Genomic DNA, 23,281 nt, shown 5'->3' with positions numbered 1-23,281 from the left:
CTTTCTGTATAAAAACACACCCAACTCCTTTTCTCCCCAGCTATATCTTGAAAGAGATATGGTAACTACTAATAAATGCTTGTGTTTGTTGCATCCAAGAGAGACTTGCGAATCGCAGCGCTCAAGTGCTTCTCAGGCATTCAGAGGTCATGCTCAGCACGGAATTTGAAGGTGGCGTTTCTCAGCTGTCATGCTCTAAGGTCTCTGAGAAATCTCATGTGGGCAGTGAACAATTATGTATGTACTACACAGGCCAAGCTAAACCCAAGGTTCCCCTCTAGATCATACTTAAACTGTTGTCTTTATAAAATCTTTCTAATCTATTTAGAAATGTCCATCGCATCTTTGCCTCTGTATCGTCAGGGCTTAGACACCCTATAGGAACACAAAGTGAAAGGAAGTAGAAATAAGCAATATATTAATGATAACAATGTTTAGAAAGGGATTTCATGGGAATGAAATAGATTTTTATTTTTGCCAATATAAATAAAGGCAGAAAGCTGTTTTTGTAGCAGGCATGTGTGAAATGTGAAACCCCAGCAGTGTGCAGCAGTACCGATGTGAGCCAGGATGACTGTGATAAGCAAAACGCTTCACCCCTGGAGGTGGGAATGTGATCTGGCGGTTACAGTAGCACAGAGCAAATTTGAAGCTCCCTGTTCCTGCCCCCGACTGACTATATATCTGTAGTCAACTCATGTACTGTCTATCAGTTCACCCATCTGTACAACAGGGACATATTTATCTGTATCTCATCAGAGCCAACTCTTGGCAAGTATCACCAGTGGATGCGGGCAGCCCTGTCCTGTCAGGAATGCAGGATTTCACAAGTGAAAAGTACAAGTCACCAGCACTTTGTCAGGACACAGAGTACCATTCCATTTGTTAAAACAACTGTACACTTACGAAGAAATATGGTGATACTGACTGAAGAATCTCTATTCTCCGAGTAGCTTTGAAAGATTTTGAGTTAAATCTCACACAAACTTCAGAGACCAGTAGCTCTCTAGAGCAGATATGCTATAAATGAAGTCAATTAAACCCATCTAACCTTATCCAAGCAATCCTCACTAATCAGAATTATGAGAGGACAATTTTTATACATATATTTATTAAAATGATGATGTATTGCATGTTTTTGTTTCCATCTTCATTAATTGAAAGTAAAATCTCTTAAATGATATTTTATAACTGAACAGAGTTGGCAGTCCCAGAACTGTTGCCAAGGTTAAGGTTTCCTAAATAAGGTTTCCTAATCATAGACCACACATAATCTTGTAATTGCAGAATCAGCAGACAGAGCAACGGCTAAAAGAGACTGGAAACTGAAATGTCCTTCCACATGCAGCAGGGCCCTCCTGAAGGATTCCTGTTTGCCCTGTTTGCTCACACGTAACCCCTCTCCTGTGAATAAATATATTTTTCCAGCTTGCTTATCTACAGACAGAAGCTGGCACAGTGACATAAAGGAGTTACATGGGTCCAACCTGTGTGTGTGTATAATCTTGAATACCCATTTAAAACTGCCCTCTGCATTTTCTACTCTATCTATAAATTTAGTACTGTGAGTATTCTTATAAAAACATCAATTATAAAATCACGATTTGATTAAACTGTTATGACTTCAGGTATATATTAAGTATAATACATTTTTATGTTTTAATGCTGCCTTTCAGCTACATGAAATTTGAAACTGATTGCAAAATTAATAATAAAAGCAGTAACTATCTTCTTTCAGAAAGAACGTAAATCCATCAGTCTACCATGAAGGAATACCCTCGTACAGGTACTTTGGTGTTCTCACTGCCTTTTGGAGAAAAGTTGCACTGACAACCATTTTACTGTGCACGTTACCAGTTGTGTTTTCACATAATTTGGCGGCAGCTGTCAGCCCTGCCTCCCCCATCACATACACCTGGGGAGAATTCCCACCACAGCTTTTACACAAAACTAAGTCTACCACAAAGCCTGGCCATTTAAGTTGAAAATCCAGACTTCCCAAATTCATTTCTAGGCACCACCTGGTTACAGAAAAGTGTCCAAAAATGACCGATTTTTTTTTTTTTTAAAGTTTCCCAGCTGCCTTTCTGTCTATTCCTGAGCATTCACAAGATGTGGGCCCAGTGAGAAGCAGAGCAGCCACCTCAGGAGAAGGCATGTTGTGTGGTGCCTTTTGGAACAGGCTTTTTCAAAGGTAATCTGAAATATCAGGATGTAAAATAATCAACTGTGGCCAAATAATCTGACCGAATCACAAGACAGGCTAACAAATAATTTATAGCATCACTGGAGGGAGGAGTCCCAGCCGTGGCCCGGGCTGGGACTGCGCTGGGTGTGGTGGAGCTCCACAGCCCCTTCTGCAAGGAGCACCCGGCAAGAGAGAGCAGATGGTGAGAGACAGATGGGAGAGTACAAGGAAACAATGAGATAAATGAGCAAAAACTCAGCTGAATACTTTAGCATTTGATTCCAAAATTAATAATTTTAGTAATCGTTTCAGCTGATGTAACCCTACGGTAGAACGCCTTTCCTGTTCCAAAGGTCTCAATAGCTACAATTACAACACATGCCGCAGCCCAGCAGGGGTTGCATTTTAGGTAAAGAGTGGGAGTTCAGCAGGCAAGAAGTACCAAGGCAGGGGGTGTCAAACGCTGAAATTCCTTCAAGGGGGCTTGAGTATCGCAGCAACCGGCGGCTGAAGGGAACCTGATTGAGCACTGCTCAGCAGTAACGCGCTGACTGACAGACAATCCGAGCTTCCCGGGAGGCCGGCGCTGCCCCAAGCCCCTGTCCCACGCCGCTCGCAGCCCTCCGGGGATGCTACAGCGAGCCGTGGGGACCCGCAGCGCGGCCGGGGGAGCGCCCTCAGCTACTGGCACCGCGCGGTCACTCACGCACCGCCACTGGTCCCCGCGGGCTGGTGACAGCCCAGTCACATCCCCGCCCCCGCGGGGTGCGCTGAGCCACCCCAGGACGCCGCGGTCCCGCCACGACAGCCGCGGAGGCCTGGAGGTGGCCCCCGGGGTCAGCGCGCACCGAGGGGATGGTCACACACGGACCCCAGACCGCCACGCGCAGCCCTGAGGGGGTGGAAACCCCCCGGGAGGGTCAAAGAACACCTCCCCGCGTTCCCTGCCGGGGCTGGGCTGTGGGGCCGCGCCGCCCTCCGGCCCGCGGGCGGCCGGGGCGCGCCGCGCTGCGCAGCCGCCGTGCCCGGGGAGCTGCGGCCGGCGAGGGGCGGCGGGCGGGAGAGGCGGCGCGGAGGTAAGGCGGGCGCGGGCGCCACACCCGGGCGGGCACCGGGACACCCCCAGGCCGCTCCCCGGGGGCCGCCGCAGGGAAAGCGAAACCAAAAGGGTGGTGATGGTGATGGTGGTGGCGGCGGGCAGGGGTTCCCGCGGCGCGGCTCCGTGCGATTCGATTCGCTCCTCCCCTCAGCGCCGAGGCGGAGCGGGGCGGCGGCGGCGGGCGGGCGATCGGGCGGGCTCAGCGCGCCCCCATGGCCCTGGCGCCGGGTCAGCGGGCACGGTAGCAGCCTCCGGCTGTCGCCGCGGGTGACTCAGAGCTGCCCGGGCAGGGTGGGCTGGAGATGCGCCTCTCCGCCGGGCTCCGGGCAGCCGCGGGAGACTGACTGAGCCACAAAGAAGTTTCCCCGGCGGCGGCGGCGCGGCGCTTCCCCATGCACGCCTCCGGCCGCCGGTCCTGGAGCGCTGCTCGGCAGGCGCCCGGCGCCGACCGCGCCATGGAGCCCCGCGCGGGGCTGCACAGCAGCCCGGAGCTCAGCCGGGCCAAGCGGCTGACCGTGGGGGAGCTCTGCTCTCTCTTCGAGGCTCGCTGCGCCGCCGTCGCCGCCGCCGCCGCTCGTCAGCTGCCCGACCGGCCGAAGAGGGGCTGCCGACCCCCGAACGGGGTTCTGCCGCCCGTCATCCCCCGGCTCACCGTCACCGCCGAGGAGAGCGAGGAGGCGCAGGGCAGCCCCCAGGCGCGGCCGCCGCGGCCGGAGGGCGGCGGGCTGAGGACGGGCAGCTCGCTGCACCTGCAGTCCCGCAGGCTGTCCAACTCCTCGGTCTCCTCCACCGGCTCCTCGTCCCTCCTGGAGGACTCGGAGGACGACGTGCTGAGCGACACGGAGTGTAGGAGCCAGGGCATCGTGCACTTGGAGCACGGCGAGGACACCAGCCAGGTAGGGGCGCGGGGTGAGCGGTTCGCCCTGGCCGGGCAGCTGGGCGCCTCCCGGGCTCCTCAGGGGCCAACAGATACTCCCGCTTGGAGTGAGGTTTCCGTGACCCAACTCCAGGAAAGCTCTGGGAAACTCCTGTCCTGGGCCGGCAGCAGTGCGCTGCGGTGCACAGGCTGCTGCGCCTGTTGGGAAAGTGCTTCTGCACGTGGGCTCCTCAAAAACCCGGCCAGGTGTGCGCTGTTTCTTTCTGCTGTGGAGTTGTACTTTACGTCCCAAGACTATGGGGAGATGTTTTTTGATCATAAGTGGGTTGTTTTTTTCTTTTTTCCAGTCTCCTGTGTCAGATGCTCAAAATAAAATTTTTCCAGGCCTTTCCCAGCAGGTATTTTTTGTCTCTTTCAGTCCTGGAGTCTGTGGTTGTCAATTTTTGAGCCACTTCTTGCTGTGAGCATGACAGGAGATGGGGAGGAGCTTGGAATGGATAGAATGCATGCTTTTGTCCATTCTGGCAGCAACACATTCTTCTCAGTAAATCCCCTCTGTAATTTGGCAGCTTTCATCCATGAAGTGCACTTTTAAAGGCATATAGTTAGTTGCTTTTTCATGGTCTTTGATGTATATATTTGCCTGACTCCATGTAGCGTTTTTCTCATGCTTTTGTACCTGAAAAATGTAGCTTTAGTGAATTCCCCCTCCCACCTTCATTGACACTGCTGCTCAAATTGTTGTTCTACTGCCAACTCATTGGTGCTGAATTGTTTTCAAGCAGAACATATGCTTTGATAAAAAAAGTATGAAGAAGAAGTAATGCACCTTGTAGGTGATACCCCCAGCTGGACTTTTCTCATGGTAATTGTGGGTTTACTACTTTAGAGGATACATAGTACAGGAACTAAAATACTGTGCACAATATTGGTTTTGTTTGCATCAACTTGTGGCCTGATTTTAGAAGAGGAAAAAAAGGGATTTGTACTTTGTCATTTTGAGTATAAAGAGACGTGTAATAATGATACTTAGTTTGTACTTTTGATTCTGAGATAGAATCTGGTATGCATGAGAAAAAATTACTGTTGTTTTGCTGTCTTTTCTAAAAGACGCGCTATGCGATTTTGTGAAAGTAGCAGGAGAACAGAAATTAAAGATAATAAAAGGCCATAGGATCATTTGATTCAACATCCCTGCTACGGCAGTATGTGTGCAGCAAGAATTAAGTGATGATGCTTCAGCAGTAAGAGAACTCTGAGATGGCATTGTGCTAGCTGGTTAAACTGTCGGTGAATATAGACTGAAGCAAAACTGATTCTTCAGATGAGAAGCTGTGCTACCGCAAAGCTTATGCTTCTGCATCTCTGAAGTCATTGCTACTGAATGCAGTATTGAGACCTAAATGATTGGGGCTGTATCCTTCGTTGTAGTCTGACATGCATGTGTCATGTGAGTGGTACTACTTTCTTTTAGGAAGTCTTTATAGTCACCTTTTAATTACAAGAAAAGAAAATACTAAAAGAAGAAGATCTATAATGTTGATCTATAGACAAACTAAAAAATCTATATTATAAATGTTTTAAACTCTGGGAGACCATCCTGTTCACTTAGGTGTGTGGGAAAATGAGAACTTTGATAGTATTATAATAATTCAATTTTTGAAAAAGTTTCTGCAGTTTTCCAAAGTTTAGTGCAGCTGCAGGACTGTTTAATTCCTCCTTGGTAAAGTAAGTATTCCCTCAACTCAAGTGAAATACTTGCTATTTTAAAAGGCTGAGTTATGTTTCCACACCTGCAGTGTAGGGGAAGATGGGGCAAACTGTGCCCAGGAGCTTGCATTCTGGCTGATTTTCTTTATCTCATTATCCCTGCTGTGGCAAGTCTTCAAACCAGAGCAGGAACTGGTACCTAGGACTCTAAACCAGCAGAACTTCATGGCACTACCTAATAAATTAAATGGGCTCACCTGCTCAGTGACTGCTTACATGGTTCATCCCTCCCTTCCTTGCTGCATTACCCACCAAGAGCTCGAAACCCGGGGATCTGCTGTTTCTCCTGTGGTCAGGTGCACTGCCCTTCATCTCAGGTGGCCTCACTGCTTACCAGTACCTGGAGGCATCCAGGACAGTTCTTGTGATTGATGTCTTTTGCTACTGGACAATGCTGTCCAGTTGTTTCTTCAGCAAAACTGTGACCTCATACTCACTGGAGTCTCTGCTTTGAACCTCTGTGGGTTCAACTTTACAGGATGAATCCTTTCAACTTGTAAATCTTGAGGCAGGATGAATGTTTGGTTTAGAATAGAAGGCTTTGGGTTCAAGGTACACACATGTAAGTGAAAATAACTACAAATTTTAGGATAACCTGTGGAATGGTTTTATATTTTGAAGATTTTATTTAGAGGCAGTTTGGAACATTTTGTTCCAAAACAAACATTTATTGCTTTCAGTGTATTTTACTAGGTGAAGGCTTGTTCTAAGAGTGGAACACAAAGCATAGGGACTTTTCTGAAGGAAACTGGAATCAGAGGTGGGCCAAAGTTATTTTTTCCTAATTCATGGGAAATTTTGACATTTTAAAATTTCTCTTGTATTAGGAAATTCCCTGAGATTTTTCTTTGGAAATGTTAGAAGTTAGTTTGGAGCCTGGCACCTTATGATTAAGCTCAGACCAGTGCTCAGAGAACTGCTGGGTTGTCAAGCCTACCAGACTCCCCAGTGCCTACCAGGGACTTTGGAAACTTGCCCAGGTCTTCAACTGTGGGAGTAGAAGTTCTGATAATGTTCCTGTTATCAAAGCTTCAAGGCTTCCATCTGGAGACCCAGGAACTTGAGACCTAAGCTGAAGAAGGCCCTCCCAGGCCTCTCTACTGTTGATCTGAAGATCAAGACCCAGCTGAGTCTGAAATATTGTGGGCTCTCAAGCTACCTGTGCAGGACTGTGTGTGAGATGGGAAGCTCAGGAGCCTCTGTGTCCAGGGCTTGGTGCCCTGGAGTTCTCAGGCCTTAAATCCCAGGATGGTATGCCTGGGAGTACTGTCTCTGACTGTGTTCCTTGGAGGAAAGTTCTCGGTATTTCACTTGGCAAACAACTTTCCAAGAGGATGAGTATTTCAGAGAGCATGTGGGGTTGGATGGATTGACACATCATGATGATGTTAAATTTTTGTTTCTTCTTGAACACAGTATGTGGGCATGTCTCTGGAGTGTTAGGGCCCGTGAGGGGGCAGTGAATGCCTTGGGGCCGATGGCTGATGGTGACAGTGCAGTCCCAGCCTGGTTCCGCTGGAACAGTTCTCATCTGGGCAGGCCCACCTCTGAGAACAGCTCAGTGGGTGGTGTTCCAGTTTCTCTGCATAAGTTATTCATACCATTTTGCAGTAATTAGCAGAGGCTTTGAAATTGGGCTGTCCTGGCTTTCCTGGAAGAAGACCCTTCCAACAGTGAAGGGATGGAAGTATGAGAGAAGCCTATTCTGCTGCTGTCCTGTTTGTTCAACATGGGGTTCAGTGAAAACCAATTGTGCAAAGCTGTGCTAATGAAAACTGCATAATGGCATATTTGGATCTTTGTAACTCTTGGCAGTAACTTAAAAGAAGAAATATTGGTTATTTTTAAATAGCCAATTGATAGAATAGGTTTTATCCTATGGCAAAAGCTAACACTTCTGCATTTAAATGGGAAAGCATACTTTTGTAGCCTTGCTTCATGCCATTGGGAGGTGTGTATACACAGCTGAATCTTGCAGTGAAAACATCAGTGGTGCCTTTATAGTAATGGAGAGGATACAAGAGTTATGTATTTTTGTCTTCATTCTGTGAATGAGCAGTTTTAAGAAGTACAAAGTCTGGTTAGCACCTTCTTTGCTGGGACAGAGACTTTGAAGAATGGTGTTCACAGAGAATAAACACCATGATAATGTACAGCAGCCTCTTGTCCTTTTTATAGGAGAATGTTATTTACTAGGTAGAAACATGCCAAATAAATCTACTCGTTTTCATAGCTGTGACCTGTCATTCCAAATTCCTAGAACTGTAACCATGAGAACAGCTGACAGTTTGCTAGAGAAAAAGCAGTTCAGTTCTTGCCTGCAATGATTCCAGTCCAGAAACTTTGGGGGATAATTATTAGTGAAGTGCATTTGGTTTGGTTTCACTGATCTTAATTTTATTTTTCATAACATGAAGTACCTTAAAATGGACACGTGTATAGAAAGGCACACACGCTTAATAGCTAACTAAATAAATAAATTAATAAATACAGGATGAAAAATTTAACTACTTTGGCTCAGGGGTGGGTTACATAAGCTAATGCAGTAGAATATAATTGTTATTTTTAAATGAAGAATAGGAATGATGGGATGACATAAGTAAGACTGTTAATGGGAATTTAGCCTACTCTCCAAAGGAAAGAAAGCTTGTGTAATCACTCTATCAATTAAATTTCAACTGCTTTAGTAGGTTTCAGCCAAATTTGGCAAAGTTGCTTCAAGAGCTCTTTAAAGTTTCACAAAGATCAGACTGGGTGGAAAAGAGGAAACCAAAATAAGTGCATACTTCTTCTGTGGGGAGAAGGTGCCAGATGAAGGTGACAGCTGTCTTCTGTTTCGCTTGTTGACTGGCAAATTGCCATGTGCATACTGGCTAGTCCATAGGTGCTTCCATGCTGGATCCAGCTGCAGCAGGTAGTGTCTCCTCTCCTGAGCTATTAGGAGAAGATGTGGGAGGGATCATACACTGCTGTGGGCTGATGAGGTTAGGGAATGTGGAAGGTGCTATTTGAGGCACAGGGTTGAAAGGGAGGAAGTTATGAGGAGGTGTGGAAATGTTAGGGAGGTTGGAGGGCTTTTGGAACAAGTTTATAGAGGATAGTGACAAGCTGTAGATACTCTGATAAGGGTGCAGGACAGTAGATACCAGTCAAGTAGAAATTAAGCTTCTCTAGTGTTCAGCTCACAAAACAGCTGCTTTTGATGGAATACATTTAATGCTGATAAAAACATGCTTATTTATAATGACAGTCCCAAATACTGAAATCTTCCTATTGTATACTGAACAAATTTGAGCAAACAGCTGTAATGTTCCATATTTGCACAGTAGTTGGAACAAAACTCTGAACTGAGAGCCATCTCTCAGTTTGAGGATGAATTCTTCACCACTGTACATTGCAGTGGTGGAGTATATCAAAGCATCAGCAGTATCAGGTGTAACAGTGACTTTCTATTAGTAGTGTGGATTCTTGTCTGTAAGGAGATGACTTAGCTGTTCCCAAATCAGGTGAGAGAGAGGCAATTAAATGCCTTATCAGAGTTTCTAATCCTGGATATATCTGAAATGGTGACTTAGACGTTACAAGATTCTTCTCTTCTGAATCAATTTTGCTCTGATAGTTTTCATTTTTCATATGTTAAAGGACATGTTGTTTGGACACACAGTCTAAAGTTGAAAGAACTCTGTGGTAACTTTTTCCTTATGGACCTGCTGTGTTGGGTGTGTTGTAGAAGTTTCTCTGTATGTCCACTTTTATGGTTCAAACCTCCTTATAATGCTTGTTTCAACTGGAAAGGTGAGAAAAAAGTAACAGCAACTCCTCATCACTGGGTGATGCAGATTTAAAGGTGTCATAACTAAGTTTATTTTTCTCAAGCTATCATTAACTCAGCAGATTTATTTGTGAAAACCCATGCCACTCTTAAAAGGAACGAGGGTAGTGGTTGGAGCAATAGTTTGGAAATTTTGCATGTCTGTATATTTCTGGGTTCTGACACTATTACCCCGTTAGACTGGTTTGATTAGAGTGAATATTTTTTAACTGGTTAATTTGATTACCACATGTAATTAGTGTGGTAGTTAACGTATTCAAAAATTACCTCAAGTCACATCTAAAGTTTATTATAAATGGAGTGTGTTAAAGTGGATCGGTTTGATTAAATGCTCACAATGTGATGCAATTTAATGTTGGAAGCTGAAAATGCACTGTTTATGTGGTAAATAGCTACTTTGTTTAGCAGTGGCTGAGAAAAACTAAGGATCATCATATGGCATTTTGTAGTGATTATCTGTAAAATATGGTGGTAGAAAAAGTAATGTTAACCTTAGACATCTTGGAAGGAAAAGGTGATCTTACGTACAGCAGCAGTTGAGTCTATCTCTCTTCTTCTGTCACAGTCAGGGTAGTTCTTGCACTGAAAGGGGGCTGAGGTAGAGAAAATTGGGTTGTCAGTCCATGTTAATTTGGATCGTGCATAGCATAGGTTTAAATGGAATTTTTAAGTGCTCTTCTCTACCAACAAAACTTCATCTCAAAAGCTCACAAATTAGGTAAGATGGCATTGTGTGTCCAAAGCATAGCATACCTGGGGAAAAATATAATAAAAAAAGGTGGGGAGAGGGAGCAGGTCTTAGTCTCCATCAGCTTCTTCTGAATAAAAGCATAGGCAACAGGGAGGGGCTACCTGTTCATCCAGTGTCAGCAAATAGCCCGACAGTGGATGGGCAGTGGGGTGGTAGTGTTTCCAATGGTGGTGTATTGGTGTATTTTTTCCAATGCTTAACTAATTCATTCCTGTCAGTAATGGAGAATGCTTTCTGGGATAACACATAACCAGCAGCATTTGAGTGGATTTTTGTGCTGATGAATGATGAGCTTCTCACAAGGGTGAAATTTTCTACATTCCAAAATATGTAGGTGTGAGACTGATGTTATAGAAACTTACCTTGAACCCATCAGGCCTGACTGCTATTGTTGCTTGTTAGCAAATCTTCTATTCCTTGGCAAGCTTGGAAAGAAGTCAGCCGAAGACAAATTGACAGCTCATTTGAAGCAGTGATCATAGACTTGACATGATCCAGATTTAGAGCTTGGGACAGACTCTCCAAGCCAGTTGGTGACTATAGCAAGCATAACATAGACACTGCTTTGTGGGAGCTTGGCATTAACCCAGAATCCAGGAGCCCTCCATTTTTACAGGCTGAAATACCCAAGTAAGGTGATGCAAACACTTTAAACTGTTTACCTCAGCCCACTATTACTATGTTTATTTTACTCACATTCAACTTCAGTCTGCCGTTCTTAATCAGCCTTCTGACCTCATCTGAACATGAGCCACATTCTCACAGAGGTGTGGTTACAGGTGATAAAGAATATATATAGAAACATGTTTAGTCTGGGTGTCATTGGTACTGAAATGTGTCTGATTCATCCAGAGGATTAACAGGAAGCTGGGATGTTGCGGAACTGTATGAGTTAGTGGGAATGGCACAGTTCACTTGGGATATATCAGCAGAAACTGCCTCATACAACTTCATGTGTACTTCATACAACTTTCATGTGATAAGAATAATGTCTCTTGATAAATTGCATTGAACATTGCATAGAGAGAGAAGGTCTTTGTTTTCCGTGATGGTAGAAAATCATCATTCATTATCAATATAACTGATTTTGTCTCCTGATCTCTGCCACATCCCAACATAAAGTGATCCAGTCTTAGTTACAGCTGCATTCACTACTCTGAGCTGCTACAGAGAACACAGCTTTCTTTGTGTCTCAGCTCTTTTCAAGCAGCTCCATATAGCTGAGAACACTGCAGCGGTTCTTTCTAGTGATGTTCACTCAAGACAGCTCTATTTTCTGTGCTCTGCTTTGTTTGCTTCCTGTGGTGGAGTGCTAAATCAAATGCAGGCTTCTACTTCTCACCTTTGAGGTGCTGGTGCTAGTCGAAGTCTGCATGTTGTGGGCACACAAGAGATGGATAGAGCTCAGCTGTGAGGAAGTGTTCAGCCATCCCACTCCAGGCACAGGAGGTGAGCTTGAGGAGGCTCAGCTGTGCACGAGGCAGCTGTGGATTGGGTTTTCCCATACAAGAAGGCATCTCCCACCAACACCAGCCAGCACTGGCTCGCTCTGCAGCACGTACTTTGGAAATGGAGGGAACGTTATTGCCATATGTCAAGACCTTCCACTACTGGAACCTCTTCAAATGCTCTGAAATCACCACCTCTGCTGAAAATCTTCAAAGATCCTCTGAGCATGTGGCACAGGTAGTGGTACTGTCATGTGCTTTCAGATTACCAGTCTTATGGGTACACACATTGCAAAGGGTAGCTGCAAGGTTCTAATGCAGGCTACTTTGGAGATGAGGGAGGTAAGAGGGTTGTAATAGCTTCAGGTTATGTACCATCAGGAGGGGAGTGACTGACAGGGATTGGGAAGGCTACTGGAAATGTGAGGGGAAGAACAAAACTTAATAGGCAAGCAGATTATTGCTTTAAAATTCAAGGAAAATACATTCTCAAAACAAGCAGGAGAACATGTGACAACTATATTAAGAAATCATCAGTCAAACATTGAAAGTATATGTAATGAAAGAACTCACGTGCCTGCAGTGTGGGTATGTTAATGTTCTACTGTCTTTCATTACAATCAGGCATAGCACTTGATGCACAGAATTCATGACTTTCAACAGTTCTATATTTTCAGTCATCTCAAAGGATAAGTTACAGTTCCACAGTGACTGATGACATGTATTGCAGAACCTCTGTTTATTCACAGATAGCTCTGCAGCAGATCACAGGAAGAGAAAGGCTGACTTCCCAATTTAATGCTGCTGAATGCTGATGTGGAGAGCTGCTGCCTTTCAGTTTCACAGTCCCTCTCTGCCTGGGAAGAGACTAGGGAAGTTATTTATGGAGACTTTCATCATGGCCAATAACTGTATTTTTTTCAATCTCCTTTTGACTATCTTGAGAGTGAGCCTTACTAGCAGAAACACTGAACATTTGTACATGCAGCCAGAGTTAATGGGAGCTGTTCTACAACAGTATTCTACAGTATTGTATAACACTGAGTATTAGGAAAAGCAAAATTTGACACCTCCGTTTAAGCTTACAAAATTAGTGTGCACTTTTCACATTAACCTATCTTTCATTCAGTATTTTCCCTATAAGATATTAATAAAACCCTTCATTTAACAGGCTGTGAAAACAAATTCACTAACATTTGGAAAACAATGTACTGCTGCGGTAACAGTTGTCTTTAGGTTTGTACCAAAAACTTCAATTCTGAAAATTTCTAACTTCTGAGTACTCAGTTTTGCATTTAAGGCATTATTAAAGTTCCAGCACAAATGTAATTCTGGATCTGAACGTGTTCCAGGAGCGGAAGGTGCTGACATCCGGCAGTGATGTTTCATACTCCCTCCGTTCCCAGAGCACATGCTGTGGAACGAGGCGGCACTGCCTGGCCCAGGTGAGGTGCCCATGCTAGAGATGGCACTCACAGCAGGGCTGCACTTGGAGAGGCTTTTCAGGCACCATGATAGGGGCCCTCTGGTGTGGGGAAAACCTGGTTCACAGCTGAGCCTCCTCAAGCTCCCCTCCTGTGCATGGCTGAACACATCCCTTACAGCTGAGCTACACTGATCTCTCGTGTGTGCTATGCCAAGCAGTCTCCACAGAAGGTAATTGAATACTAATGAGAGTCTACTGCAAATTAATTTGAGGTTCTTACAATTTGCCAGGCTTTGTCAGGTTGACTTCTGCTCCTCACATTGCTTAGTCCTGCTTTGAAAACACTCCTCTTCCTAGATTTCAGGTTCCTTCCTCAAAATTCAAGGTTAAAAAGCTTTTCACTTTTCAGCTTTTTTTTTTTTTTTCCCAATTTTGTGGTGGGGTCAATATGAATCTTTCTAGCCTTGGAAACAGCTCACGTTTTTGTTAGAGTTGTTCAATCTGAAGCAAACTAAAGAGTTTTAGCTCTTTTCTGAGGTGGTTAACTTAGAGCAAATCACCAGAGAATGAAACACATATAAAGAATTCTTGTGCATTGGTGCTTTGCTGGTTGTGCAGGAAATCTGGGTTTTGGGATCCTGGTGTTCTGAAAGAGGCAGTGCTAGAGAAGTCTATATGGCCTTTGTACTCTGCTCCATTGTTGGATGCTTATGTAAGCATATGTTGTATGCTTATGTGATGCAGCAGAAAGGATAAAAATCTGTGTGAGCAGTCTTTTTGCATGCAGATCAGCTGTTATCTTGTGCAGGGTTTGAGTGGGTTGTTGGCTAAGTGCACTTGACCTGAATATTCTAATAATGATAAGCTCTGCTTGGTGTGGGCTCCCTCCTTTGCCACCCTTGTATGGTCTGTAGGGACGGCATCGCTGACCCCACAAAGGGTCAGCTTTGTTCAGAGGGAAATATAATCTGAAGAAACTAAGAAACCTTCCTACGCTTCAGCTCTCGCTTTTCATAGTGCAAAATGCTGAGTATCAGAATTTTGAGCTGATAATTTGATATGGTTTGTATTGTCTTGCTCTGTGGCATTTAAATGAGGAACTTTTTTGCCTTGTTTATACCAACCCCGAAGGAGTAAGCAATTAAATCCTGAGGTACTAAATTCAGGACTGATCCTGCCATTCTGTGGAAAAACCTATAAAAGGATTTTAAAGTGGAGACTCCTGACTTTCAGGTGTTTGGATTTGGGCACTAATCAAGCCCCTATAAGAGTTTCATGAGTTATTTGCCCAAAATTTATAGCAAGACCACAGAAAATTACTTGCTTTCAGCAAAGACACCAAGAAAGGGAGCAAGTCCTGAGCTCTGTAACAGTCCAGTGATAGTTAATCACTATGCCAACAGTCTCCAAGTCTTTTTCCAGTAATAGGACTGGCTGATGTCCTGATGATGATTTCTCATTCCAATATTAAAACTGGAGTGACAGATAATTAATCGTCTGTCTTCTGTCCCTGTTTATCCATTGGGATTTTCCACATCATCTCTAGAAGTATGTCCTCTTCCATTGCTGTAGCTCTGTGTCTTGATCCTAATCTGCATTTTCAGTCTTCTGATTTTACAGGAAACAGTCCTGTCTGGGACTATAGGATGAATGTAGCCAAATCACCAATATTCTTTTTACATTGCATTCTTCAAGAAAAAGAGTAGATGGGCAGCAAAATCAGTCTTGGCTTGTGAAGTAAATTCTCTGCATGGCCTGTTCCCTTGTGTCCAGTGTAGGTCATCACCCATCTGCAGATGACATTTCAAATGTCTGTCTTCTCTTTGTTGAGCCCTGGTAAATTGATATTGGTCACTCTTGGGTTTTGCTACCCATGTCCAATGTGGCACAGAAGCTGCTGCTTGCTCCATGTATCAGGAGGCTGGTGTAGGTGGTTGTGCAAGATATGGGAGTGTGGCTTGCAGTTCTGTTGCTAGGAGCCAACAGTATGAAGTTCTTTGAAGTTTTATGGGGGTTTTTAAATCTCTTTTACCATGAGATAATAATTTTGGTAGATAAATTGTCCTTATAAACTACACTCTGTTTGTTTTACTTTATCTTTAGGTGCGTTTGCATCTTAATAATTGGCAATTGATGTTTATGCTTCTACGAAGGTGGGATCTCCATCATCCTGATGGTGAACACACGTTTACCTTCCGGGCAGAGGAAGCATGCTCTATAAAACACATTTGCTATTGTTCAAACACCCACAACTCTTCAGGAAGACAGATGCCTTGTTTCAGTTTCAGTCTTTAGTTGAGTCACTCGTGCTTATATAAGGTTTGAATTTGATTCTCTTTCTTAAGGCTACATTATGGAAATTAAAATCTTAAATAACCCCTTGTCTCTGGGGCTAGCTGCTGCTGATACAGGGGAGGAATTCAACTCGCTTCTCTTAGATGGTTCTGTTAACAGAAATTATCTTTTGATCCTGTAATTTTGCTCGAGGGAGAAGTCATCTTTTCTCTGTATCCCTTACATAGTTCTTAGGGCTGACCTGGGGAAGGAAGACTTTCTCTAATCTTAGGTTTGCATCAAAAACAAACAACTACCTTGTCAGCCTCTCTCTCCAATGGGATAAGGTGAAGAGTCCTCATTTCCATAGAACTACAGGTTTCTTAATCATTGCCACATTCCATTAATAGGAGTGTGGGTTTTTGTTTGGTTGGGATTGTTATTTTTTGTTTGTTTGTTTCAAAATCCTTTCAACAGAGTGGTTTGGAATAATCTCTGAGTTACACTGTGTTGAAGCTTGGAGTTATTAAAGTGGTTGAAGGATGTGGCTTTCCCCTAGGTAAACACCACACCCTGCTCAGTAGCAATGCCTGTTGCATGTTGACACTTGCATTCCATTGCCGGGGTGGGCCCTGTTTGAACAGTGCAGTGCACCACAGGTGAAGCAGTAACTCCTTATGCTTCCTTAGAGGATAATGGAAGAGGCAGTTCAGAGGAGACAAGGCAGGAGAGGTGGAGTATTGGACTTTGTCTTGTGATAGATGGAAGAGCAGTTGGCAAACTGCTACTAGTGTGTGTGTGGCCTGTTTTTTACATGACATATTTTTACATTCTCATAATAGTTTTCACTTAACACTGAATTACTGCTCATTTGAGTACTTGACTGTCTTATTTGAGTGCCTCTAATTTAATTTACAAGCACTAATTACTTAAATTATTCAACAGTATTCTTAAGTAGAGTTGTTATAACCTGCAGTTGTGGGAACTGGAGCAGAGAAAGGGCACCTAGATTCCATACTGAAGCAGTGACATTTGCTCAGATCTTTTGCAAGTGAGTGTCTGACAGTTTAGGATGTTAGAAGCTGAATTATCTTGGTAGGAAAGATAAGTTAAGTAAAAACGTTTTAAAAATCAATATTTGTCAGTAACCTCTCTATATGTATGTAGGTAGACATGCAGCAACCCTAATTCTGTCCTTATGCTTCCTGTCCTTTCCTGTAGAAAAAATTAATTACAGTACAGTAGTTATCCACTGTTACATTTCTTTCAGGCAGAATCTCAAAGTTGTGTGGGTTGCAGTTTCTGGGGCTGTTACATGAGGATGTGCTGAAAACAGGGTCAGCTTTCAACATGTGTCCATTCACCCAAACTATTGGGGATAGGAATAGAGAGATCTTTGACCAACTAGTAGAAAACAGTTTTGCAGTTCTTGTTGGATGGTAGTGGTTTCTGGTAAATTGGAAAGTGTAAGAAAGGATAAGCATTAAAATTCTCTTTATTTCTTTGTCTGTTCAGACTGGAGATTCTGCTGTGGCCTCTGGGTCACTGGGATGTTAAAGTGGTGATGTGCCTATCCCTGAGCTGCTGGGCAGGCAGGATAGAGTTGTGTCTCCAGGTAACAGACTGCACTGCCATTGCAAATGAGATGCAGCACATGCTCAGCTTCCTTCCCAAGTTCACTCAGGGGTGATTAGCTTATTGAAGTTATTTCCTGGCTTCTTGCCAGAACACAGTCTCCCTTGATGTTACACAGAAACCACACCTGATTTAAACCGATTGGCACTTGTAGTACATTTGGATTTGAGGTCATCACAGTTCACAAATGACAAGTTTGCACCTTAACAAGTTGTGATTGTGTTTTAGGCTAAACCTATTTATTGGTCTGTGCACAGAGAAATGTGGATCTATTTGGATTTTAAGTATTCCCAAATAGTCATCCTATTTGGAACTGATAATTCTCTGTCCTACCTGATAGGATGTTGGGCTTATTTTATCATGTAAAGAGTGTTGTCTTTCTACATGTCCCTTTCTCATGACTGGAGATGTCAGTGAGTGACCCATGAGATGTGGAAGACAGGCAGAGAACTGTCAAATTGCTAGACTGTTTCTGAATTTTTAAACTGCAGTTGTTTTGGAGGTTAAGAAAGATTTCTTTCATTCTGCCACACCATCTGCTAAAGTGATGTTTGATTTACCACATATCTGTTCTGGGTGATGGACAGCCTGAATAAATCTTGAATGTTTGGGCTCTGAGTCAACTTTCCTATAGTGAGGAACTTTCCATTTACTTCTTGGATAGTAACATTTCAGTTTCCAGCAAGACTGATGTTCTGGCAGAACCCTGGTAGGGACAGAATGTTGTTGATTCAGCTTTCGTGTGCTCAGTAGGGACAGGTGGCAGAGCTCCATCCTGTCAGAGAACCAGTGTCTTTCAGAGCAGACCACAAGCTGTGAAAGTAGGGATAATGACTATATTTAATGCCTGCTATGGAAGGCAGACAGTTTAGTATCCCTTAGAACGGAAAACATTTATTCTTGTTGAATTAAAATCTGATTTTGAATCAACAGTATCAGCTTTTGCAACATATCTGTGAGATAAATGAAGGAAGCCCTTGTGACAATGCACCTTTGAAGCCATCTAACTTTATTATTTTGTCTTTTGACCCGGGAATAATGTAGAGTTGCAGATATTTCAACTGGTAATAACCAGAAACAAAATGCCGACATAGATCCCTGCAGAATAGTCAGCAGATTGTGGCTCTTGTGCTCTTTGCAGGAGGGCAAGCAAGGCTTTTGCTTCTTTGTAGTTAATTTTCCTCTGATTTAGAGGGGAACTGCTCCTGGACTGTACAAGTAGAATCCAGCCATGGAGTGGAACATGGGATTTTGTGCTCTTAGTAATTGAGTCTGATACTGACCGTCCATTTCTCTTACCGTCACTTCTTCCTTTAGTCCAGACATAATGAGCACCCAGCAGGCTTACCACGTATCCTAAAGAGTACCAAACCAAATTATGCGTGCATCTCACTGCATGGTGAGGCACCACAAGGGAGAAAACACAGGAACCTGAGGCTTCTGACTTGCAGTGTTGTTTCTGCTTATTGCATTAAGTGTTTCTCATGACTCCGAAGATTTAGCCCAGCCCATCCTGAGTGCAGCATAAACAGGAAATGGAAACCCTGCAGTCAGAGGATCCACCTGCCAAATGCTGGTTGAGCAGCTGTGGCCCTCAACCCATGGCTGAGTGCAAAGCCCAGAAGCATCAAGGGCTAAGAAAGGCTAAGCAGTGTTTCTTCTCTAAGGTTGGAGTTTGGAGGGTGAAAGAGAGGGAGGGAGAGTTGAAGGTGTGTTCACAGTTTGCCTGGCAGTCTGATAAGAGGTGCTGATCAGGAGGCTGCTTGTGTAGCATGCAAACTGCTGCTCTTTAGGAGTACATGTTCTCCCTTGCTGTTGATTATCAGTCTTACAGCTCCAGCTGGCACTCCTACATCACGGGAAGATCAACTGTGTGACAAAGCAGGGAGTGTTAAGTTCCCTTGGGAACTTAGATGCAGGGATGGTCAGGGCTGCCAAGGCATCCAGTAGGTGGAGATGGCTCAAGGGTATCCTTGACCAGGGATGTGGTTACACTGTATTCCTTGAGGGACAGCTGACAGCATTTGAAGTAACACAGCTTCCCTGGCAGAAGGCCATTTGCTGTGATTTGGCCAAATTATTAGTTGGCACTGGTTGGCATAGATCTCAGTGTGAAGAATGATGCTATTGCCTGTCAGGGCACAGACTTTCTAAAGCCGATGCTTGCAGCTCCAGACTCTGGACCAGGCTGTCCAGACGTCAGTTATCGTAACGCAACATTCTGGCCCCAAACAGAATGTCTCTTTTTGTCTAGTCTCTGACAAGCACACTGACTCCTCTGTGGATTAGTGCTTGGTGCTTCAGGAACCTGTTTCCTGCCCAGGACCAAGAGAAGGTGAAATGTGGTAATAAAGGGGCTGAGTTGCTGTAGGAGCCTTACCCTACCATGGGAGCTGAATTAAGTGTTGCACTCAGAAGCTCAGTGATAAAGGTTTGTGTGAAGGTTCACTCACATACGTTTGGGGAGCATTCTCCTTCTTAACTTGCTCTTTCACCTCCCACCCATTGAGATCTTTGTCTCGATTTGTGATTCATGTCTGATTCAGCCAAGTGGGTAGTAGACTTGGCAGCAAGAATCTCCTGAGCTTGAGGATTCCAGGAACCTCTGATAAGGGGCAAGAGCACAGAAACTGGCTGCTGAAAGTATAAAGTGCCTTCTATGATAAATTCAGGGATTTGCTGTCATTACTGTTTGGGGCATTTTTGTTTTAGCTATGGGAAAATCTTGCACCTTGCTTCCCTACACAGAACTTTTGTGGATATTTCAGTTATATTTCTTCCAACAAATACGGTAAAATTGTCATGTATGCCTCATTCACTCCGTGTCTTGTAAGGTGTTCTAAGTTTCTTCAAATACCAGATGATCCCGAGCCTAGGACTTGTTATAGTCTGGATAATCATAAAAAAAGGTAATGGAATTTTGATCATCTGCAATCAAAGGCTTTTACTATCTGCTTTAGGTATTTTAAAAGCATGCATGAATGTGTATGCATATATCACTAGAAGAAACACCAAGGATAATTATGTTTTGCTTACATTTCGCATAAAAATGTCAGCTGGTTCAGGATCTGGATCTGACCAAGATGACTGCTTGCCTGTTTCATATCTGCAAAGACAACTACACTAAGCCTCAAACTGAAGGCACTCAAAACCAGAATCCCTTGATAGGCAAATTTTGTGACTGTAACCGGAAAGATACTGTGTTGCTCAGCAACTCTCACTATCTTTTTAATTTTTTTTTCTTATATAACATCACTGAGGTCCTCAGTTCTCCCCGTGACGTGAAACCATATGGTGAACTGTCCCAGAGCTGTACTCCTTGAGAAAATGAAATCCCTAATAACCATTGAAGCTGGCTGCTGGGAAGCTGCACCCATGGAACAGTCTTTGGTTTGGGGGAAATTGTGCTGATAACAACTTGCCTTGGTAGAGTATTGTGATTTTGACAAAGCAGTAGATACTTTGCTTAAATGTTATGTGGTTATTTTTTTAGTAGATTGTAATTATAGTACTGTTGTTATTGACCACATTCACACAGAGAAAGAAGCAGATCTAATTACATAGTAATTAAATTAGGCCAGTAATTTTCTTGGTTGTGATTTGCTCAAAATTATTTCTCATGGAAGCTTTTTATAGTAGTGGCAGGTATTGACTGTGTTGAAACAGATGAAAAGAAAGTTTTGTTTGGGCTAGGTGTAGTCCATTAAAATAATATGGTTAATAGCTTTAGACCTACATTTAAGTTCTTTACCTGTGTAGGTCCAATATGTCAGGTCAAAGCCAATTAAAATAAAGTGGCAAACAGTAGTGAAAGCAGAGAACAAATATATTATTTTAATTTTCTAAATTATTTAAATAATTGAATAAAATGGCATCAATAATTAGGAAAACAAATTAGCTTTCAAACTGATTTCCGTTGTAATAAACTATAGTAAATAAAGCAGTCAAGGGTTTTGTAAATAAAATTTAACTCAGAAGTTTTAGAAAACATTTTAAGTACGTGTATATTGTATAAAAAGTAAAACTAGAGGCCAAGAAGGCCAATGGTATCCTGGAATGCATTAGGAAGAGATTGCCAGCAGGTCTAGGGAAGTGATTCGACCCTTCTACTTAGCCCTTGTGAGGCTGCATCTGTGCTCCTCAGTACAAGAAAGACATGGAGCTCCTGGAGCAGGTCCAGAGAAGGGCTTTGAAGAGGATTAGGAGACTGAAGCAGCTCTTATGAGGAAAGGCTGAGGAAGCTGGGCCTGTTCAGCCTCAAAAAGGGAAAAATGAGAGGGGACCTCATCAGTGTCTATCAGTATCTGAAGGGAGGGTGTCAGAGGATGGAGCCGGGCTCTGCTTAGTGGTGCCAAGCAATAGGACAAGATGCAGTGAGCAGAAACTGATGCACAGGAAGTTCCACCTGAATAGGAAGTAGAACTTTTGCAGGTGGTCAAGCACTGGAACGAGTTGCCCAGAAAGGTTGTAAAGTCTCCTTCCCTGGAGATAGTCCAGAACCATCTGGATGCAATCCTATGCCACGTACTCTAGAACGACCGTGCTTGAGCAGAGAGGTTGGACCAAATGACCCAGTGTGGTCCCTTCCAATCTGACCCATTCTGTGAAGCAATAATAAAACTGTAAAAGATACAGAGTTTTAAGGAAACAGTTATGAACAGAAAGTGACCAGCTGCTCATGCTGATAGTTAAGACACCTGTGTGAGTAATAGTGTGGACCTCCTGAGGATTTGTTGTGTCACTTTAGAGTAATACGGGTGCTAGTGTGTGACCAGGAAAGGGAGAGTAATATAGGGCAAAAAAGCCAACCCAGCAGAAAGGTGAGCCACTGGAGCATGACTAATACTGTGCCTGGATAAGTCATAACTGATACCTAGTTTAGTAATTCACAGTGTTATTTTTGGGCCTGCTCATAGAAGGCAGTTCCAGCCATTGACTGGTCTGATGAGTTCCCAGACACTTTTTACTTTTCCAGACACTATTGCTGTGGTTACTGTGCCCCAAAAGAGGCCAGTGCTCATCACCTTCTCATGTGCCTGCTGTTCACTGTGTTGGCCAAGATCCCTGGGCAAGGGGTTGCTCAGTGCTCCTGTATTTTGGGCACATGGCTCTTAACAGGATTGTTCTGAAAAGCACATAGTAACTTTTTGATAATTATAGTTTTCTGTACTCCTTACAAGTCCCTGTGGAGGAACTTTGTTCCTTCTAGGAGTTGGTGAGACACTGAGTAGGCAGTGGCAACCAGCAGTACAGATTAGATTTCAGCCCCCATGTCCCAGAGTGGCAGAATTTAGCCTAAATGATGTAAAGACTTTAAGAGAACAGTAGGTAATGATGACTGACAATTAAGTATTCTTTCTTAAAGCCTTCTAGGAAAAAAAAAAAAAGGATTACCAAAAAAAAATTATCATTATCCTTTTGCTTCTTGCTGTCATAATAGCTTTCTTATGTAGGCTTTGTACTAGTGCACAAAAACAAAAAGAAAAAAAAAAGACCACAGGATCTTGGGTAAAGAAATGGCTGAAATGTACCTGGTAAAGTGATTCAAGGGTCATTGTTTACAATAGCCTAGCAGAATTTCCATGATGATTTACCAGCTCAGACAAGAAACTACACCTCCACTTTGCTGCTGATGGAATCATGGATATTTTTAAATACCCTGTTGATTTATATTGAATTTTAGTGTTCTTTTGTTCTTTAACTCATTACAGTTTCAAGTAATATGCAAGAATTATGAAAGCTGAATGACTTCATTTTTCTGAAGAAAAGGTTTTTCTTATTCCCCCAACGCTTCCTAATTTAGATGTGACTGATGTTTTTAATTACTGTAATTGCTGAAAATTCCTAAGTGAAACAAATTCTTATATATGTTACCTGTTTGTCATTTCTTGCCTAAGGGTAGTTACATGTGTTTCAGACCTTCACAGAACTAAGATATTATTATTTTATTTTTACCCTTAAATAAGTGAGAGATTTTATTT

General features: G+C 43.4%; 1 protein-coding gene across 2 annotated transcripts in view; it reads left to right on the top strand.

Moving 5' to 3' along the window:
- The first annotated feature begins 3,381 nt into the window (after positions 1–3,381).
- Positions 3,382–23,281, top strand: part of ITPKA (inositol-trisphosphate 3-kinase A) — a 39,705-nt gene continuing 19,805 nt past the window's right edge. Inside the window, exons 1-2 of one of the 2 annotated variants that reach the window (XM_068193470.1) lie at positions 3,382–4,183; positions 4,512–4,562. In XM_068193470.1, the coding sequence (XP_068049571.1) occupies positions 3,680–4,183; positions 4,512–4,562 (555 nt within the window). In that variant the 5' untranslated portion in view covers positions 3,382–3,679. The remainder of the gene's footprint in view (positions 4,184–4,511; positions 4,563–23,281) is intronic. The other variant, XM_068193471.1, reaches the window with a different exon arrangement.

Source organism: Anomalospiza imberbis, chromosome 6, assembly GCF_031753505.1.
Source record: "Anomalospiza imberbis isolate Cuckoo-Finch-1a 21T00152 chromosome 6, ASM3175350v1, whole genome shotgun sequence".
Classification (NCBI taxonomy): Eukaryota; Metazoa; Chordata; class Aves; order Passeriformes; family Viduidae; genus Anomalospiza; species Anomalospiza imberbis.
This window is presented reverse-complemented; position numbering and strand designations above follow the sequence as displayed.